This window comes from Lissotriton helveticus, chromosome 3_1, assembly GCF_964261635.1.
Source record: "Lissotriton helveticus chromosome 3_1, aLisHel1.1, whole genome shotgun sequence".
NCBI classification, from domain to species: Eukaryota; Metazoa; Chordata; class Amphibia; order Caudata; family Salamandridae; genus Lissotriton; species Lissotriton helveticus.
This window is the reverse complement of record NC_136061.1, coordinates 1,769,531,848-1,769,554,024: the sequence shown is the minus strand read 5'-3', so window position 1 is coordinate 1,769,554,024 and position 22,177 is coordinate 1,769,531,848. Positions and strand designations below refer to the sequence as shown.

Here is a 22,177-nt window from a genome sequence, read left to right as displayed (position 1 = left end):
GGATTTTTACTCCTAATGGAGTGACCTTTATGCTGCATAGAAGGACTAAGTGTCACACAGGAGTAATCTCATATCCAGAATTCCCAGACTCACCTAAGTTGTGCATGGTTTGCTGCCTGAAGGCCTACGAAGAAATGAAAGAGGAGTACCGTCCACCAGGAGAACGTCAACTTCTTATTGCATTACGCAAACCATTTAAGGCAGTGTCCTCTCCCACCATAGCCGGACAGGTTAGGTGGGTTATGCAAGAGGCAGGTATAAGTCTCAAGGACTTCGGAGCTTACTCAGCTCGAGGAGCTATGGCCTCAAAAGCATTTGGATTGGGTGCCCGTTTAGAGGATATCCTTAATGCAGCAGATTGGTCTTCGGACTCTACCTTTAAAAGGTTCTATTTCAAGTCAGTGCTGGACATGGCTCACCTCATGGTGAGCAGGCTTTAAACTAGCATAATCCTCCCCTCCAGTCCTGACACAGAATGAAAAATTTCCTAGCGATCGGAACGGAAAGTTTCAATTCTACTAAGGACTAGGAGGCGAGGATTATCCCGCCCTAGGGTTTTTGATGAAGGCTTCCCACCCCGTATAGGAGTAAGTAGCTCAGTTTGATTCTAAACTGTTGAGAGTATTGCTTCGTTGTCATTTTGTGGAATTCTGCCTCACTGCTTTTGGTTTACAGGCTTGGCATAGTCCTGTTCGTTGAATGACCTTTGTCCTCGTAGGTTCCGATGCGAATACACAGCAAGCATGAGTGTAATCTAACAGCTGACTTCGCCAAAAGAGGATGAAGGGCCAGTGAGGACAGACTATGTTGATGTTGGAGGGACCTGATTGGAGGATCCAGGACTGTTCGTAATTGGACACTTTTCTTGTACTACAAATTTCCCTAGGGTTCATGGGAAATGTAGTTTGTTGTTTTAAAATTGGCTGCTTTTAATAAAAGTGAAGAGAGAACGCATAATCCTCGCCTCCGAGTCCTTAATAGAATTGAAACATCCCGTTAAGATAGCTAGAACATTTTCTCTCATCAGAACTCTTCATTTGAGTTTCTGAACTGACACAATTTCTTGCTCATTGAAGAAACTGCCATTCTCATGCTTATTGTAGACTAGGGGATTCCTTTATGGAACACTCTTGTTGTATTATTTCTATTTTATATGTAATACTTTTTGTTTTACTTTGTTTTAAAATGCCGACTAATGGATTATTTGAATTTTTAATAATGATTAAAGGATTAATATTTACTGAATAAAACAATGCAAAACGTATTAATTTGTTTATAAAACCCTTTAACTCACACTATCTCTCTTCAGTAATTCTTGTGAGGTCTCAAATGGCCTTCACTGTTCATGCTGTTTGAGGTAAATGATTGTTCCTTCTCAATTCACCTTGTTGACGAACAAAGGTCCATACAACCAATGGTGGGGGTTATTTAATGATTAGACCTGAAGACTGACATTAAAGAATTCCAGCACCGCCAAGTGCATGTCGAAATTTTTGTGGCAAATAAATAAGATGGTAGATAGTATGGCAGTAGATGTTTTGGAGTCTGTCTTTGCAATCTTTAGTTTTGGAACAAGCATTTTCACATACTTCCTGGGAGAGTGAAACTCCATTTCCCAGAAGATGCCGGTATGATTCAGAAAGGTTTCCAGGGAGTTGTGAAGGTTATTTAGCCATAGCTTTCTGTCAGTTGCTCTAAAACACGGGTGTTGTTCCACGATAGCCAGATCTATGCCTAGCCCATGCCATAAAAAGAATAAAACATGGCTCTTCAAGAAGACAAGGATCCTGAGCGAGAGAATCTGGAAAGTAGATCAATTGAAAGGACTAAAAATATGCCTGTAACTAATCTCAGCTAAAAGTAGTTTTAGAATCTATTGATTACCGTTTAGAACACTTTGCTAATAGCAGCAATCGCTGGGCAATGAACGTTTCTGAGTGATTGGAGTTGAAAACATCTGAGTCTTCAGTTCTGGAACAATGTGCTTCAAAAGATATGTTTGCAGAGGTTCACATAAAACAGCTCTTAAGGCGACGACAACTAGTGCTGTGCTAAACATCGAACTACATAACAAATAATCCATAAAACCAGCTTTCATCCCATTTCATGTGCTCTGCCAACGAGTTCTTGCTGGATCAGTTCTTGCTGGATCAACACACAAAGTTAAAAAGACCAAAACATCAAGCATTAACAGTTTTGAGAACTAAAAATATGACATCAGATAGGGATGGATTTTAGAAATTGGTCAACACTCAAACCCAAATCAGATATGTTCAATAATGGGGATCAAGTAACTGACAGACAACAGCTGCCAAGCATCTCACAATGTATATTTGTGAGTAATTCCTCATATATATCCTGATGGACTCCCGCTGGATGAAGTCATACTAAAGTACATGCTGTTCTTTGTTGATGGTTGTCTTTTCTACACCTACTGTCTTGTTCTTCATTTAAGAGAAACCATGAGGAATATTAGAAAATGTGTTTCATACACAAGTGAATGTTTAGGCCCGAAGGTATTGTTGTCTTAGTTTTAAGGGGTGGCTGGTGTAGTGCTTGGTTACTAAATTTTGTTTGTACCAGATATGCAAAGTCAACAAAATATATATATTTCAAACTGAGTGATTAGCTCAGACTTTCACCAGTGCACTATATGTCATTGCCGCTATGTTGACAAGTATTTTATTGAGTTTAACAACAGATGGCAATAGACCTTTTGATTAAGCATTGTGTACAGTGCAACAGTAAAAATGTGTCCACAATGCACGACTCGCACCAAACCTGAAAAAAGGAGACAAACAGTGAATGGGGGAGGGTCAGAGACCAGGGCAGTGTTGGAGATAGCAATGATGTTAAGGTGTATGGGGGGCCAATGGGGCTGGAGCGCTCGAATGGGGATGGGGAGGGAGATGCCATGGTTAATGATTGTGGTTTTCTTGGTGTTGATTGTCAAGCCGTTTTTTTGTTGAGTATTCTTGGGTGGCGTTCAGAAGATGCTGCATCCCAACCTTTGTCCGGCTGATCAGCACCAGGTCCTCTGTGTAAGGTTTGAGAGAAGAATGGATCCAAGCCTTGGGGTATGGGCGTTAATGGAAGACAGGACAGAAGGAAGGTCTGCGAGAAATAGGTTGAAGAGAGTGGGGGGCAAGACTCACCCCTGCTTGAGCCAGCAGGAATTTGGTATTGGCCCTGAAGGTTAGCCCCGCTGCCCAGCTTGATTCTAACCCATCTTTGTGTGAAGATTTGTGATTGCTCTTCAGAGCACTGGTGGTGCAGACCAAATTATTAGTTTACTCCAAAGCCTGTTCTGGTTGACACAGTCAAAGGCGACTTTGTAGTCAATGTAGTAGAGGCAGTTTGGCTGCTTTGAAAGAGTCGAGCAGTAGGGTCAGTGCCATGATGTTTGTCAGGGTCCTGTTTTTTTGTGTGAACCTTGTCTAGTAAATCGGTATGATTGAGTTTGTATTGGCCCAATCAAGTAACTGTTCCAGTAGAATGCCAGCACAATACTTAACCTTGTTGTCAATAAGGGCTATCAATCTGTAGTTTTCAGCTTTTGATTTGTCGCTACCCTTGAAGATGGGCACTATAAGGGACCCTTTCCAAGATGCTGGTATTGTGGCACCTGATAGAATGTGATTGAAAAAAGGGGCCATGTGCCCTGCCCATTTTGCAGGACTGATCTTATAAATGGGAAACGGCGTTTACAATGCAGGTGGAACCACACGTTCTGTTACCCCACAAGCGTTACCATGTTTGCCTTCATCACGCATATGCCTTTACCACGCATATTCGTTAAGGCAATCTGTGTTCCCGATTAGGATCTTATGGGCGTGGAAAATGGAAGGAGGAGCAGAAAGGATCGGGACAGTAAGGATTGGGTCACAGCTTTGTGAGCAGGGCTGGAGGCCGGGTTTTAGGGCTCAGGGTGGGGGGGGGTTTGAGGTAGTTTTTAAGGCTGGTAGCTGGTTTTAGGGTTCCGGGTGGGGGGCTGGGGTCAGAGTAGGTTTTAGGGCTGGGGCGGGGTTTTAGGGCTTGGGCGGGGGGGCTTGGGTCGGGGTAGGTTTTAGGGCTGGAGCGGGCAGTTTTTAGGGCTCAGTCGGGGTTTTAGGGCTCAGGGCGGAGGGGGCAAGCAGTTTTTAAGGCTGGGGGGTTGTTTAAAGGGCTGGGGGTCAGGTATTAGGGCTCAGGGCTTGGGCTGGGGTGTAATCATTACCACGCATATGCCTTTACCTTTATGTCTTTGTAAAGGCATGTATGGTAAAGGCAGGTGTGGTAAAAACGCAGTTGTAGTAAAGGCCACGTTGTTAAGGCTTGTGTGGTTCTGTCATATAACCTTTATAAATGGCCTGAGGATTCTACTCGGGCCAGAAGCACCAGTGATTCTGCCTTTAGTTATCTACTGTTGGACAGTTGCTTCGTTTATACTGTGCACATTGTCTATGTCACTGTGCCTTGCTGCTGGAGTACCGTGCCCATCAGCTCAGGCCTCCCCTGGACATACTGGTGTGTCTGCTATGCTTGCATTGTTATTTAAGTGTGCAAAAAGGAAGATGGCGCAGGTTTCCTCAGAGCGATTCATCATCTGTCGACAAAATGTGAGGGCCGGGATTATCTTCCGCAGATCCAGCACTGTCCAGGAATGATGCAGCAGCTTGTATATCTCAGCGGTGGTCTTCGATGAGTTATTCCAAGGGGGAAGAATGCGTGGGTCAGGTGGGCAAAAGTGGCCCTCTCCGTTCACTGCGTAGTCAGTGGTGCCATGTCCCGACAGTCTGAGCGGGCGCCCTCACAGGTCGATGATGGGCCGGCCTGTTGTTGGTCAATCCAGTCCCACACATCTGGAGGATCTGTGAAAAAGAAGGACTTGCCATCAGAGTGGACCTTAACACAGACCGGCAGCAGCAGGAAGTACTGCAATTCGAGCTTGCTGAGTCTTTTCTTCGCACTAAAGGAAAGTGGACCGTTGTCATTGTAGTGCAGGCGTGTAGTCGGGGAAGAGCATAAGTATATGATTGTCCAGGGTCAAGAGGCCTGCAGTGCTCGTGGCTCACAGGATAGTGTCTCGATCCCAGTAGTGGAGGAGCTTGCCCACATGGGGCGAGGAGGGGCACCTGGAATCGGTGGTCTCGCCGGCACTCAGTGAGCTCTTTCCAAAGAGAAGAACGGAGTGAGATTCGCAGTGGGGGACAAAGGAGTGAAACCAGATGTCTAGGAATGTTAAAGGGTTATGGCCCTCCAAGCCCACTGGGATGCCTACGATGCAAATATTGCTTCTCCAGGAGCGGCCTTCGGAATCCTCCGCCCGCTCCTCTAGGGTCTTCACATGGGACCAAAGGTCTGATAACAATCCTTGTGCATCATTCATCTGAGGTTGCAGCATTGCCATCTCCTTTTCACCCTCTGCCACATAGTCCGATAGCTTCCGATGGTCATATCGGAGGAATCCTAGTTCTGTTATCAATGTACCCACTGGTGACTCCTTGGACAGGCGATAACTTTAAATGGCCACAAGGACCTAGTCGAATTTATCATCTGGAGGCAGACGATTAGTCTGTGCAACATCTATGTTAGGGGTTTCCAGTACAATAGTCTGTTGTTCTGCCACCTGATGGGGCGGTGGGGGTGGTGCTGCTATCTGTCGAACCCTCGTTTGCAGCTGGGGGAGAGGAAACAAAGAGGACACCCACACTTGAAAAGTGCGGTGAAAGGGGCATTAGAGAGAAGCAGGAATGTCCAGGATATGGGCTGTCCTGGCTCCAAGTGAGGCAAGTCAGAGGTTCCAGGAAGTGAAGAGTAGGGGAGCAACAAGTCCGGGCATTATGTTGTGCCGGCCAGAGGAGACACCCCACAAGAAGCCGGAGCCAGAGCCAGTACACGGGGTGGCATCGACAGATGGAATTAGTAATACTCCGGGCTGGAAGTGAACTGTGGATGGAGGCAAGGGGTCAGCCAAGGAATGCCCGGGGAGCCGATGAGAGACTCCACTTACCTCACTCCAGTTGGGGGACCTCACCCAGGTACCTTGCTACTGCCCTAGCGAGGGTGGCATATCACTCTTACCAGAGCAGAGCACTGCCGTACACCTGCCGAGATATTAAAGAAGGAAACTGTAGAGGAGACCAAGAAGAAGGGAGGGGTTCTCCTACCCAGTCTGCCAGTCGCTGTATGATGTCTTGGCCAGTTCCTTCTGTCTAGCATGGTCTGCACCCGTACTGGCGAGGGCGGCGGAGCGTTGTACAGGGTGTAGTTGTCAGGCAATCCAGGGTCCACCAATGACTCAAGTAAGTAGCTCTTCCAAAGTGCCTTGTGGAGTGGTGGATCGGTCAGACCGACAGAGGTAGTGTCGCAGATGTAAATTAGGATGCAAACCCTTGAGTTCAGGGGAATGTTGAAGTACACTAGTAGATGGAGCCCAGAAATGAGAGAGTCATGGTGGGGGAGGAGGATAATCACCTCAGCAACTCAACCCCAGCGGGTCCCCTGCTGAGCCGGTGCGGCTGCCGCTGCTGGCCTGGTGTGGTTTATTGCAGGGGAATTTACCTGAATGCAGGAAAATTAGTGTGGCAGGGATCTGGATTGTGGCAGGGGCCTAAAGTTTTGTCACGTTGGCCCTGGGCACGGGGTTGGGCCCACTGAGGCACTTACTGGGGAAGGGGTGGGCCCCACCAGCCCCACACTGCTGCAAGTGGTTGAGCCACCACAGGATGGCATCATTAGGCATGCCCTGGGGTGATATTAGACAGGATTTGGGTGGCTAGATTCATGGAGCTCTAGGAAAGAGCATTTGTCATGATAGCCGGTAATGCCACGCCTCCATCATTGCCACTATGTTGACCGCAGATTTGAGGGTTTGCATAAGTGTTATTGCCTGCTGGCTCTTACTCAGAAATCCACTTCATCACAAATAGGTGCCAACTATGCATGCTTGGGCCACATATCAAATCGCACTTCACCAGATCATTTTAGAACTGGGAAGGAAGAAAGAAAAGGGATGAATACCAGAAGTCATAGTGGTTTACATTGAAGTAAACTATGTCAACAAACCACGTTGCCTAAGGGGGCTTACCATGATTAAGAATCCTCCCTCTGCTGGGTGGGGAGAAGCCACACGGTCAGGGATTTCTGCCTGAATACCTCCATGAGGGTCGTCAGTACAGTAACAGGAATGGCTACTGTATTGGTCCTTTGAAGAAAGTCACCAGAAAAGATGCTGGAAGAATAATCAGTGTAGTTCTGAGAATCATCGGGAGGACCACTTTAAGAGTCATTCAAAGGGCCCTCAGAAGGGCCACTGGAAGGGTCATCAGAAAGTGATAGGATATGCTGTTAAGAGGTCATCTGAATGGTCACCAGCAAGTTCTCCCATAGGCATCGGGACAGAGTAGCCGAAGGACCACTGGAAGGGACTTCCACTCTGTCCTTTAGTTGTGTCCTCAGAAGGTTCATGGGGCTTAAACTTCCCCAGGGATTCAAATAGCATATTTTCATTGTAAATTGTCCATCCGAGCACTCGTTCAGTATCAAAGAAAGTCTTTCATGGTTTTCACCAGTCCATTTAATATCCGATTTCTTCAGTTGTATCACAAATCATAAGTTCCAATCGAATTCCAAATCAAAAATCCAACAAATGAAACGATGCAGCCAACACGTGTTTCGTCTGGTCAGTAGGACCTTTGACTTCCTCAGGGCTCCAAATTCAGGTATCCAGCACCGTATTCCACACTGTATTCCAGATATCTATTCACGTAACATCCTCCTAGTCTCGATTCAATATGCTCCTAATTTTTCTCTCCTGTATTTAGTCACCACACGTGTTCGTGTCGTTCGTAATACTCCTCTCGCGTGTCAAATGGCGTGTCAAATGGCAGAACGCCATTTGACACGCGAGAGGAGTATTACGAACGACACGAACACGTGTGGTGACTAAATACAGGAGAGAAAAATTAGGAGCATATTGAATCGAGACTAGGAGGATGTTACGTGAATAGATATCTGGAATACAGTGTGGAATACGGTGCTGGATACCTGAATTTGGAGCCCTGAGGAAGTCAAAGGTCCTACTGACCAGACGAAACACGTGTTGGCTGCATCGTTTCATTTGTTGGATTTTTGATTTGGAATTCGATTGGAACTTATGATTTGTGATACAACTGAAGAAATCGGATATTAAATGGACTGGTGAAAACCATGAAAGACTTTCTTTGATACTGAACGAGTGCTCGGATGGACAATTTACAGTCTGTACCCTTGTGGTTATCTTTGGGGTTGTGGTAACCAGCCTCTTCATCCTTTTGAGCACCACATTTACTTTGATTCTAAACTTTACCTGTACCTTTACTGTGCTGAGCGCTCATATCAACTGTTACCATTGTGAAACTGAGCATATTTTCATTATCTAGACTTTTAGTGATGAATGATTACTCACACAACTGCAGATTTGATCATCATATCTGTGATGACCTCATTCAAGTCTACTATATTCACATGTGTAAAACTGTGGTTCATACATACTATTAGAGCAGCTAAACTAACCATAAAAATTGTAAAGCAATGCTATGTAACTCTACGAACTATGATAAATATGCATCTGCGTGTTTGTGTCTATGCTGTATACAACAGTGGGTTAACGCAAAATGACGGGGCGCCATGCAGAATATGACGTGGAGCCCCGGAGTATCCCGGACTGGACAGATATTAATTTCTCTTGGGCTCAATGGAGGTCCCCCAAAGGGTTGAGGTCCCATCAAAAGGGCTGGAGGGCCACATGCTGCACTTTTGCTGGGCCTCTGTCTGCCAGCAATATTTACTTACCAGATTTGTAATTCTGTTTGTTTCTGCTCGGGAGAGCAGAGTGGCTTTCCTGAGCTCTTAACTGTTTCATATTTCATGCCACTGTACACGTCCTGTCGTCATGGCAAGGCTTAAGAGCTGAGGGGGCCTCTACAAAACAAGGAACCTTTAGGCACACCTACACCGCGGGGGGTGCGGGGGCTTCTATTACGCCCCTGGTATACACACATATACTTGACATATAACCATACTAACAGTGCAACTTACTGGAATCTGCAAGTGTGGTTTGGTGCGCCTTTTCCAGTTCTTCAAATGCCTGAAGAGGTAAAAGAAGCAATTAGATGTCACACACCAATTGTCTAACCTCTTATCCGCATACCCGATGAAAAAGAAACAACTACTCCTCAACAAGCATTTGCAATGCATAAGGTCTCGCATTAGGAAAGTTTGAGCTATTGGTATTTTAAATGACACATTTTTTATATATGTGTTGGTTTTGAAAATAGCAAAAATAATAGCTTTGTCATTTACAATGCCAATAGTTATAACTTGTGACACCTATAGCATTTGTAATGAAATATGTGTTGTATTCACGTGACTTAGATGTATTGATATTACAAATAACAATGGCTTTGAATTTTTTTAATAATTAATACTTAAATAAAAGTTATTGTAATTTATAATGGCAATAGCTTAAACTTTTGTAAATAACTTTTGTGAAGAATATGTTCAGTGTATTTTATTGTGACGAAAATCCAAGAACAGAAGTGAAATACTAACCTCTTTTTGTGACATTTGTAATAAAGCTTGAAACATTGAGAGATCATATTTGACCCAGTTGTTGGTAAATGGTTGCACAGATTGATGCTGTGGTGGGGCTGAGAGATGTTGTGGTGGCGACTAGTGATGCTGTGGCATTCAATGATCCTGTGGTAGCGCATAGTGATGTTGTTGTGCCCCTTAGTGATGCTGTGGTGATGCGATAGATAGAGTGAGTGGGATAGATAGATAGAGGGAGGGCGATAGATAGAGGGCGATAGAGAGATTGAGTGAGCGAGATAGATAGATAGATAGATAGGAGTGAGGGGGATAGATAGCTAGACAGATAGATAGAGTGCTGGCGATAGATAGAGTGAGGGCGATAGATAGCGTGAGGGCGATAAATAGATAGATAGAGTGAGGGCGATAGATAGATAGATAGAGTGAGGGCGATAGATAAATTGATAGATAGAGTGAGGGCGATAGATAGATTGATAGATAGATAGAGTGAGGGCGATTAGATAGATAGAGTGAGGGCGATTAGATAGATAGAGTGAGGGCGATTAGATAGATAGAGTGAGGGCGATTAGATAGATAGAGTGAGGGCGATAGATAGAGTGAGGGCGATAGATAGAGTGAGGGCGATAGATAGAGTGAGGGCGATAGATAGAGTGAGGGCGATAGAGTGAGGGCGATAAGATAGAGTGAAGGCGATAGATAGATAGAGTGAGGGCGATAGATAGACAGATAGACTGAGGCCGATAGATAGAGTGAGGGCGATAGATAGACAGAGTGAGGGCGATAGATCGATAGACAGATAGAGTGAGGGCGATAGATCGATAGACAGATAGAGTGAGGGCGATAGATAGATAGTTGTGTGTGTGGTTGTGTGTGGTTGTGGTTGTGTGTGTGGTTGTGGTTATGTGTGTGTGGTTGTGGTTATGTGTGCGTGGTTGTGTGTGTGTGGTTGTGTGTGTTATGCTTTGTTTTTCTATGTTTTGTTATGCTATGTTTTGTTGTGTTTGGTATGCTATGTTTTGCTAGGCTATGATATGTTTTGTTTTGTTATGCTATTTTTTGTTATGTTATGCTATGTTTTGTTATGCTATGCAATGTTTTGTTTTGCTATTCTATGCTTTGTTTTGTTATGCTATGCTATGTTTTTTTGCTATCCTATGCTTTGTTTTGTTATGCTATGCAATGCTTTGTTGTGTTTGTTATGCTATGCTTTGTTATGCTATGCTATGTTGTGTTGTGTTGTGTTGTGTTTTGCTATGCTATGCTTTGTTTTGCTATGCTATGTTTTGTTATGCTATGTTTTGTTATGCTATGTTTTGTTATGCTATGCTATGTTTTGTTATGCTATGCTTTGTTATGCTTTGTTATGCTATGCTATGTTTTGCTATGCTTTGTTTTGCTATGCTATGTTTTGTTGTGTTTGATATGCTATGTTTTGCTATGCTATTATATGTTTTGCTATGCCATGTTTTGTTATGCCATGTTTTGTTATGCCATGTTTTGTTATGCCATGTTTTGTTAGGCTATGTTTTGTTTTGCTATCCTATGCTTTGTTTTGTTATGCTATGCTCTGTTTAGTTTTGCTATCCTATGCTATGTTGTGTTTTGTTATGCTATGCTATGTTGTGTTTTGTTATGCTATGCTGTGTTTTGTTATGCTATGCTATGTTTTGTTGTGTTTTGTTATGCTATTTTTTGTTATGCTTTTTTTGTTATGCTATGTTTTGTTGTGCTTTATTACGCTATGCTTGGTTATGCTGTGCTTGGTTATGTTGTGTTTGGTTATGCTGTGCTTGGTTATGCTGTGCTTGGTTATGCTGCGCTTGGTTGTGCTGTGCTTGGTTGTGCTGTGCTTGGTTGTGCTGTGCTTGGTTGTGCTGTGCTGTGCTTTGCTGTGTTGTGCTGTGTTTTGCTGTGCTGTGCTGTTTTGCTGTGCTGTGCTTTGCTGTGCTGTGTTTTGCTGTGCTGTGTTTTGCTGTGCTGTGTTTTGCTGTGCTGTGCTTTGCTGTGCTGTGTTTTGCTGTGCTGTGTTTTGCTGTGCTGTGTTTTGCTGTGCTGTGCTTTGCTGTGTTTTGCTGTGTTTTGCTGTGCTGTGCTGTGTTTTGCTGTGCTGTGCTGTGTTTTGCTGTGCTGTGTTTTGCTGTGCTGTGTTTTGCTGTGCTGTGTTGTGTTTTGCTGTGCTGTGTTTTGCTGTGCTGTGTTTTGCTGTGCTGTGCTGTGCTGTGTTTTGCTGTGCTGTGCTGTGTTTTGCTGTGTTGTGTTTTGCTGTGCTGTGTTTTGCTGTGCTGTGCTTTGCTGTGCTTTGCTGTGCTGTGCTTTGCTGTGCTGTGCTTTGCTGTGTTTTGCTGTGCTGTGTTTTGCTGTGCTGTGCTGTGTTTTGCTGTGCTGTGTTTTGCTGTGCTGTGTTTTGCTGTGCTGTGCTGTTTTGCTGTGCTGTGTTTTGCTGTGCTGTGTTTTGCTGTGCTGTGTTTTGCTGTGCTGTGCTTTGCTGTGCTGTGTTTTGCTGTGTTTTGCTGTGTTTTGCTGTGCTGTGTTTTGCTGTGCTGTGTTTTGCTGTGCTGTGTTTTGCTGTGCTGTGTTTTGCTGTGCTGTGTTTTGCTGTGCTGTGTTTTGCTGTGGTGTGCTGTGTTTTGCTGTGCTGTGCTTTGCTGTGCTGTGTTTTGCTGTGCTGTGTTTTGCTGTGCTGTGCTGTGTTTTGCTGTGCTGTGTTGTGATGTGCTGTGTTTTGCTGTGCTGTGCTGTGTTTTGCTGTGCTGTGCTTTTCTGTGCTGTGTTTTGCCGTGCTGTGTTTTGCTGTGCTGTGCTGTGTTTTGCTGTGCTTTGCTTTGCTGTGCTTTGCTGTGCTGTGCTGTGTTTTGCTGTGCTTTGCTGTGCTGTGTTTTGCTGTGCTGTGTTTTGCTGTGCTGTGCTGTGTTTTGCTGTGCTGTGCTGTGTTGTGCTGTGCTGTGTTTTGCTGTGCTGTGTTTTGCTGTGCTGTGCTGTGTTTTGCTGTGCTGTGCTTTGCTGTGCTGTGTTTTGCTGTGCTGTGTTTTGCTGTGTTTTGCTGTGTTGTGCTGTGCTGTGCTGTGTTGTGTTGTGCTGTGCTGTGTTTTGCTGTGCTGTGCTGTGTTTTGCTGTGCTGTGCTGTGTTTTGCTGTGTTTTGCTGTGCTGTGCTGTCCTGTGTTTTGCTGTGCTGTGCTGTGTTGTGCTGTGCTGTGTTGTGTTGTGCTGTGCTGTGTTGTGCTGTGCTGTGTTTTGCTGTGCTGTGCTGTGTTTTGCTGTGCTGTGCTTTGCTGTGCTGTGCTGTCCTGTGCTGTGTTTTGCTGTGCTGTGTTGTGTTGTGTTTTGCTGTGCTGTGTTGTGTTGTGCTGTGCTGTGTTTTGCTGTGCTGTGCTTTGCTGTGCTGTGCTGTGTTGTGTTTTGCTGTGCTGTGCTGTGTTGTGTTTTGCTTTGCTGTGCTGTGTTTTGCTGTGCTGTGTTGTGTTTTGCTGTGCTGTGTTGTGTTGTGTTTTGCTGTACTGTGCTGTGTTTTGCTGTGCTGTGTTGTGTTTTGCTGTGCTGTGTTGTGTTTTGCTGTGCTGTGCTGTGTTTTGCTGTGCTGTGCTGTGTTGTGCTGCGCTGTGTTGTGTTTTGCTGTGCTGTGCTGCGTTGTGTTTTGCTGCGCTGTGTTGTGTTTTGCTGTGCTGTGCTTTGCTGTGCTGTGTTGTGTTTTGCTGTGCTGTGCTGTGCTGTGTTGTGTTTTGCTGTGCTGTGCTGTGTTGTGTTTTGCTGTGCTGTGTTGTGTTTTGCGGTGCTGGTAAGGGTATGTGAGGGTGTGTGTGAGGGGGTGTGAAGGTGAGGGTGTGAGGGTGAGGAGGTGTGTGAGGGTGAGGAGGTGTGTGAGGGGTGAGGGGGTGAGGGCGTGAGGTTGAGTGTCTCCAATGAATGTCACTGCTTCGCCTTCTTTGAAAATGTTCAGTGCTGCAAATAGAGCATGCCGCCCTAATTATCACAGCATGAGGCCCCAAAGTGATCATTATCACAGCATGCAGAGAGCCGCCCCACGCTGCTGGAGCACTCAACTGCACATTAATTATAGTTGAGTGCTCCAGCAGCCTGGGGCGCCTGTTGACATGCTGTGATAAGTGGGTCTCATGCTGTGATAATTGTTGCGGTGCCTGAGGAAGTGGAGACTCCTGCTGGGATAATTGTTCTTGTGGCGCCTCAGGAAGTAGAGTTTCATGCTGGGATAATTGGTCTGGCGGGCTTGAAGCCCTGACGTCCAACAAACGTGCACAAGCTGCTCAACCTTGAAGCACGTTCACAGACCTGGGTCGGCTCGTACCCAGGTCTGTATCGGGCTCGTTCACAGCTGTTACTCCCTTGACAGGGAGGAAGGTGACTATAGTCTCGCTGGGGGGAGCGCTTCGCGCTCCAACGCCAGCTCGACCTAAAAAAGAACTATGTATGTGTTTGTATATAAGGGATACCACGTTAGAAACGCAACAAGTAGAAAAAGGCAAAAAAATATGTAATGCTGCAGGGCGATACCTGTTAATCTAACTCATATTTTTCGGTCGCTAGTTTCCAAGGTCACATTACTACCTTCCTCAAGCAAATGAAACTGCCACCAAGACATCAACATATAGAGTTCATCACCTGCACATCAATCCATGGGACTGTATCTGATTGCCGCACAGAATGTTCTGCTGTATTTTGTAAGGTAGCGAAAGGTTTTCAAAGATTTTATCTCTAGATTCAGAAAAAGTCCTCCCTTACGCAACTAAACTGGTTTGGGCATCACCCAACACCAGAATGGTATGTGACAGTCAGGGATTGGTTAAGAAAACTGCAGAACAGGGATATGCAGCAGTTCTACTTGCCCAGCGGGTAGGTTGACCAGCAAGGGTGAGATTCTATTTTCAAAACTCTACACTTCCACTTAACTGACCTGATCAGGATATTCATGCAGGACCTAAGGCATGCACTCGAGTCAATGTCTCAGCCTCATACTTGGACCTGAAAGAAGAACCCGCCAGGGGTGTCCTTCATATCAAATGCTGTCTGAGCTGTCTCTTGAGCTACGTCAGAGGTGCTGCAGATTTGTCAATCTCTCAATGTTGTGCTCAGCACATCAGTCAAGATTAAATGCAGAGTCTGTGACAACCAGATTCTCTTATTCATTTCAGAACTAATACAAAAAGTTTCTTGAGCGCATGGTCAATGTTTGTTAATGAGGGGGTATGCATAGCAAATTTTTGAGATAGCAAATTGCTAAGCACGTTTTTTCCATTTTGATTTGTAGCGTATACATTTATCACAAGTTGGAAGATAATTTGAAAATATGAAACAGATTCAGCCCCTTTCGACCAATAAAGGCATCCCTGTTCTGGAGTTACTCCTACTAGCAAGCAATTTACTCTTCTGCCAATAATGAAACATGATATAGAGACAAGCCTACCCCTTCTATCAAAAACGAAATTATGTATCTATGTTTACAATAGCAATTTATTGGTACAAAGTATCTCTTTCTGACTCACACAAGCGCATACACTAACATCTACATATACTGATGTAGCAGTACTCAGAAGCGGTCTGCACTACGTATGTGTTGCCTAGGATCATCGATGAATAAATAAATGATCATCTGAGTGATAAACAGAAGGCGGTGTTTGTGTAGGCCTGAATCTTTCTCAGAGGCCTGACCTGTGTAGGGGGCCCTGCTCACCAGTCACATGTGACCATTCCTGTGAGCTATTTGTTTTTATTAACTTGGGTTCAGTGATATATGCCTTCTCTTATTTCTGCTGCATCTTTCATTATAGGGGTGACTGCTTCTCCACTAATTTACTCAGCATATTTTATTCACATTGTGGGTGAACGCACTAAATGTCTTGCTTCACAAAAATTTTAAAAATGGCTCCTTGCAAAAAAATCAGATGAGCGCCATATCACAGAATTACACACCCTGCTTCTACCATCTGAGAGCGGAGGGTAAATTCCCTGCCCAATCATGCTGGGAGACGGAATTGGGGAGGCAGCTCACCAATTAGGAGTGGGAAGATATCTACTAGAGAATGTGGCATACAGCATATAATACATCTAGCACAGACCAATGGTTATTCAGGTACCAGGCAAGTCTGAGCCCTCCTCTCACACCAGCCCAGGCCCCTTAAGGCCTTGCTGGGTACACCCCAAATCATTTCCCTCCATCTTGTGAGTTGCAGCCTACCTGTGCCCCAGATTGCAGTGAACAGAGTCCAGGAAGTGGTAAGGAGACAGACTAGTGCTGTCCCTTCCCAAGACCAAAAAGTTGTTTAAAAAACGATTTTCACTCTCTGTGTTTACTGTCGTTGCCTGTGGTTGTTACAGTTAACAATTGTAGTTTTAGCCTGCTGTAATTGCATATTTTATCACCTGTGTCGTGTTTTAAACTTGTGGTTTTCCCGGCCCATAATTGCCTCCTTTTAGAGTGTTGAATTGTGGGATTTGCAGTCCAACCTCTGTAGTTTATCCCTCTCATTCCTTGGTGACATTCCTGTTTTCCCTCCAAATTTCACCTTTGCTCTGTGCTAAGACCTGTATGTTAAAACAGTGCACTCCCAGACACCATTGTGTGTTCACAAGCCAGTGAAACCAGCCCCCTTCCCCTCCCACCCCCCAAGCAACAGGGATTTTCTACATCAGAGGCTGCTTCTGTGAGCTGTTTAAACTGTGTGCACTTCGTTTTTTGGCCAGCAGGGGCAGTAAAGTTTTATTCAACAGTATTGTTAGATTTCAAGTTAGTGAGGCCCTTACCTGCTGAAGTCCAAAGTGTGGATTGAGCCTGTCTGTCTCCTAGGAGATTATGAACAGGAGAAGCAGCTTCCAACTCCCTGGCCAGCAAACCTTGTCTGAGGTCACTGGGACCTTATATGGTCTGCTAGTGGTTGGTACATGTATACACTGATTGGTGGTTGTATCTGGTGTTTCTATTGGATTAGGGTTAATGTCCTCATTGGTTGGGTATTTGAGGGTTCTGATTGGTTTCTGGGTCTGTGATTCAATCATTGTAAGATTGGGACTAGGGCTAGGGTTAGGATTTCTATTGGAAGTAGGGACTAGAGCTTCTTATGTTATTGATTGTTGGGAGTAGGATGGGACTAGGGCTAGGATTAGACCTTTAATTGGAAGTAGCGATTAGGGCTTCTGGTGTGATTGGTTGCTGGACTAGGTGTGTGACTTAGAGTAGGGTTAGGCTTTCTATTGGAAGTAGGGACTAGGGCTACCTGTGACATTGGTTGCATGGACTGTTTTGGGACTACTGGTCGGGCTAGGGTCTTTATTGGACGTAGAGATCAGGTTTTTTGAACTGATAGGGTGCTTGGACTAGGGCTACGATTGGCTGTAAGATCCTGGTCTCCTATTGGTTCTAGATTTTAGGGCTAGTGTTGTGATTGGATAGTGTTAGGGCTAGGGTTCCCATTGGCTGAAGGGGTTACCTGATTACTAGGGCTATAAAAGGCCAGGGTTAGGGCGTCTCAGCTAAGGGCGGAGAGGACAAGGGCAGTTCCCTCTTTGAGCTTCTTCGAGACTGGTCGGGACTAGGACCAGAAATGCTGCCCTTTTTCTCATTTAGCAAAACCCAGCCCACACCCTCATTCCCTCCTACACATAACATGCACTCTACTCATAAACACATCACCACCCCCTCTACGTCACACACAACATCCTCTCACAAACAATACTACACAACCAAATCCATTGCATGAAATATATAAAAAGCAAAACATATCACACACACCAGCACAGCAAGATCTTCAAAGCGCAACACCTCATAATACTTACCATCACAAAATACAAACATATACCCACCTTTCAAAGTACACAAAGGAAAAAACTCCAATGCCAAGCGTTCCCTCTTCCACCACACCTAACACAGATACAGCAATACTGCACCCCTCTTCAAACTGCCTCTCATCCATTGGACAATTTAGAACATTACTACATGACCCACATGCTGCACCACCTCCCCTGACTCATACACCTTCCGCCTTAAACACACTCAAAAAATATAAGCAACATGCCACACGTCACAACTTTGCTTCCCCATGTCTACTTCACAACAATGTTAGACTAGAAAAGAAACACAGCACTCCAACTCACTCTCAAACACCATCTTCTAGCCCAAACTTCTGACTCATCTCAAACTTCTTCTACTACTCCTTCCAATGCACTACCCTATCTCTCATCCTACACATCTATCAATATATTCTCTACATCCACTCTCATTTATCCCAAACCCCATACCACTACTGATTGCCAAAATAACACTTTCTAGACTCTCTCCTACTCTACCCCTCCTTGCATCATCTGACACCTCTTTTACAATACCGATCCCCTAAAACAAACCATTCTAAACTCTTTCCTCTTAGTCCTCCCCTCCAAAACTCCTTTTTACTCATCCAAAAGTCTCCTCCTATTGCTAAGACCTAAAAAAAAAAACTTTCACTCTTTTATCCCTCCACTATCCTTTTCAATCGAAATTAACAGACTAACATGTTCACTTCTCAAATTCCACATTAAACTATACTAACCGCATGCGTGCGGCGGCTTTTTTCGCGCTAAGCGGCTTTTTTTAAAAAGCCGTGTTACATGACGAGCTCAGCTCGTCATCAGCGTGCGAGCGGCGCAACTGATGACGAGCTGAGCTCGTCATCAGCGCCGAACTGGCTAATATACTACCCAAATAGCTGAATAACATATCCACTACTCAAATTACTTTAAAAAAAAAATTTTTTTTACTATACTAATTTTCAACAGTAATCCTTTATGGGTTCTAGAGTGGCGTGCTACTCGCCAGAAAAGCGCTTCAACACCCATCAGGGGTAACAAGTGCCATATGAATGCAAATCTTTCTTCCCCTTTTATCCCTCCGCTATCCTTCTCACTCCAAGTAACTGACTAATATCCACCTCTGAAATTACTTCATATTTCACCATATTAATTCACCGCTAATACTTTGTAGGCTTCCTGAATAGCGTGCGTCAACAAGCAGTATATAAATACAAACCTTTGTCCTCCTCTATCCTCTGCTATCATTCCAAATCCAAATAGCTGACTAACCTATCCACCACTTAAAATGTACTTGCATGTTTCACTATACTAATTGAACACTAATCCTCTATGGGTCCCGGAGTAGTGTGCTACTTGCCGAAAAAGCGCTTTGATGCCTCGTCAGGGGTAGTAAGCGCTATATAAATGCAATTACAATACAATACAATCTCCATTTTGGGATGCGGTGCTAAATGATATTGACACTCACTTCCACACCCAAATCCCATGGGGGAGTTTAGGGCTTTTGCTTTTTGTTTAAAAAGTTGCTCTTTAAGGTTGTAATCTATCTGAAAGTGAATTTCCCAATGCAGCAATGTTTGCTGTGTAGGTGAGAATGTAAAGCTGTAACAATAAAACAAATTTAAACCTAAATGTCTTGCTTCCCGCTGTCCTGCCCGAGAGCCCGCTCCCCTCAGCCCATGCTCAAAGTTCATGCAGCCACGGCACAGCTCAAGCCTTGCAATATCTTTAGAAATCTCACTTTCCTCAATTCAATCCCAAAAGCGTGGAAGTCATCTTACTTACTCTATTCTGGCTGAGAGCTGCAGTTAAGTCCTGGATGCGCTGCTCCTCCAATTCAGAGTCCAGCTTCTTCTCGTCCAGCTTCAACTTCTGTTCTGCTTCTTGCTTTTCCAGCAATATTTTCAACTGCAATGCGATTTGTAGTGCCTCCATCTGCTGCAGCATCGGGCGCTTCCGCCCATCATTGTCAACGTCAATGTCTCCTGTAGGTGGGGTGGATCGCTGTCCTGGAACCGGTTCTCTTCCGCAGTCCTGGTTCACAGCCTGAGAAGGTCCTGGCGTCCATGTATCCACAAGAGAGGTAGAGGCATTGAGGCGTTCTGTATTTTGTTCCTCAGAAGGATTACTCTCAAACCCACTTGACTCCGAGTCTGTGAATATGAGAGCCCTGATGATTCTATGGCCTGTTCTTCCATTGCTTGTAATTTTCCGGCTTTTGCCAAGGTCTATAAACTGGCTGGTCATCTGCTTAGCAAATCGAGAAAACATTTCGGCGATGGGTGTTCTGGCCTTGAATTACCTACACAAAATAAAAGGGTACATTATTAGAATCTATCCCCTGCATCCATCTGCTTTCTGCCTTTAACATATATTTGCAACTCACACCCTGACACCAAAGTGGGATATATGATGTTACAACGCATACTATTACAACGCATACCGTTACAACGCGGATATTACAACGTAAATACTACTACAACGCATGTTTTTACAACGAGTACTATTAGAACGCAAAATAGTACTTTAATAGGAAAAGTACCATTACAACGCAACATTTAACAACGTGTACCATTACAACGCATTTATTTGTTAAAAAATTTCTATGTAAAATAAAACCTGGCACGGGATGCAGGGAAAATAGGGGTTTTGGGTGGGTAAGTGTATTAAAAAACGGTATAAAAAACTACCATAAAATCACGTATTCCATTTATTTATTTATTAAATTATTACTCGAGTATTAATTTTCATTATTATTTAATAAATTCGTATTCACCCTTTTAAAATAAACACCAATAAATATATATTTTTTATTTTCTTGTAATATAAAACCTGGCACGGGATGCAGGGAAAATAGGGGTTTTGGGTGGGTAAGTGTATTAAAAAACGGTATAAAAAACTACCATAAAATCACGTATTCCATTTATTTATTTATTAAATTATTACTCGAGTATTAATTTTCATTATTATTTAATAAATTCGTATTCACCCTTTTAAAATATACACCAATAAATATATATTTTTTATTTTCTTGTAAAATAAAATCTGGCAACGGGATGCAGGGAAAATAGGGGTTTTGGGTGGGTAAGTGTATTACAAAAACGGCATGAGAAACTGCCATAAAATCACGTATTCCATTTATTTATTTTTTAAATAATTACTCGAGTATTAATTTTCATTATTATTTAAAAAATTCATACTCATATTTATAAAAAATTATCCTATAAATATATATGTAATTTTTTTTTATAATAAAAACTGTCAACGGAATGCAGGGAAAATAGGGGTTTTGGGTGAGTAAGTGTATTAAAAAAACGGCATGAAAAACTACCATATTAACGCGAATTACATTTATTTATTTATTAAATAATTACTCGAGTAATAATTTTCAAAGTACAGTAGTTTCCAAAGTATTACGAGAACTAAAAATGGAAACAATTTACTTACTGACTTAGTACGATTCAAAAATATACTCATTCATATTGTTTTACATAATATGTCAGTATTCTTATAAAACAAACATATATAGTGTTTTCATGGACGCCATTTTGCATAAGTATTATAATAATGAGTCCTACTATTATTTCAATGATTTCAAACGACAACATAATACCCAAAATGGATGCCAAAACGGCAAACATTACGGAATATAAAGTTATTTAAATGAATTTTTAAATTATATGTCCTCAGATAAATAAATATAAAATTTAATGCGATTTCCACCGCATATTTTCACGATTATTTTTGCTATACTACACCAAACTTATAAATAGTAGTGAGGAACCATTTTGAAATTAGTTGATTCTCAACTACCCGAGAGAGCAGACGTGAGATTGCACTCTGTGAACTTTTCACCCTATCATCCAATCGAAAATTCTAAAACTATATCATACTACGAATACCAACTAATTACAAGTAAGTAATATGTTCAGAAAACGATAACACCATAAATAATAGCCATGTAAAAAAAAAGAACTTCTTTTTTAATATTGACTATATATTTTTTAAATGCAATTTTTAAAATATATTTCTGTGCTTTAATTAAAAATGAATAAAGATTACTTCGTTATTATCAAAATACGTCTTAAATAACATGATACATAATTTTTTAAATTAATAATCTAAAGAATAAAACGTGATTTAAATATAATACAGTATTATTAATATATTTAAAAAAATTTTTTGTTTTAGAAATCTATTCAGAACGTTTACACACAAAATCCGTGTACATTTCATTGTTTTTTTAAAGCGACCCGCTTTCGCATAAAAACATAAGGTACATCATTATTTCTTTAAAAATTAGTTTATTATTAATTAAATATAAAACGACGCAGTAGGAGTAAACTGTACAAAATTTTTTCCCTCACAGAGATACTACATATAAATAATTTCTTCATAAATAATCGGACAGATAAAAAATTTCAACACCGCTTTAAAAGGTAATATAAATATTTCAAATAAAACTAAACACTACTATTCAAAGGCAAAACATAAATCACTTTAAGCAGGTTAAAATAAAATAATGTTTTTTTTTTAAAATGTTTCAGATTAACAGACCAATCCAAGTAACAAATAAATCGTACAGCCAGTGGAAGGACACATTTCTACTATTGAAAAAGCCAAACTGAAAAGTAAGTAAAAAACACATTGCAAAATATATATATTAATTGTTCATAAATAATAAATAATATGAATAAGATCAAACTGTATAAAAATTTAGAAAACTCTACCATCTTGCAGCAAGTAAAAAAACTATTGAACAGTACTACATTATGAAAAATACAGGTATATATAAAGTGCAGAGAAAATAGT

The 22,177-nt window shown here is 42.7% G+C and overlaps 1 protein-coding gene across 1 annotated transcript in view; it reads right to left on the bottom strand.

Annotated features, from left to right (window-relative positions):
• The window catches only part of LOC144823778 (uncharacterized), a 164,188-nt gene that overhangs the window by 52,609 nt on the left and 89,402 nt on the right, over nt 1–22,177 (bottom strand). The window contains exons 2-3 of the mRNA XM_078682605.1: nt 19,151–19,667; nt 9,061–9,109 (exon numbers count right to left, since the gene is read on the bottom strand). Of these exons, the coding sequence (XP_078538731.1) occupies nt 9,061–9,109; nt 19,151–19,636 (535 nt within the window). The 5' untranslated portion in view covers nt 19,637–19,667. The remainder of the gene's footprint in view (nt 1–9,060; nt 9,110–19,150; nt 19,668–22,177) is intronic.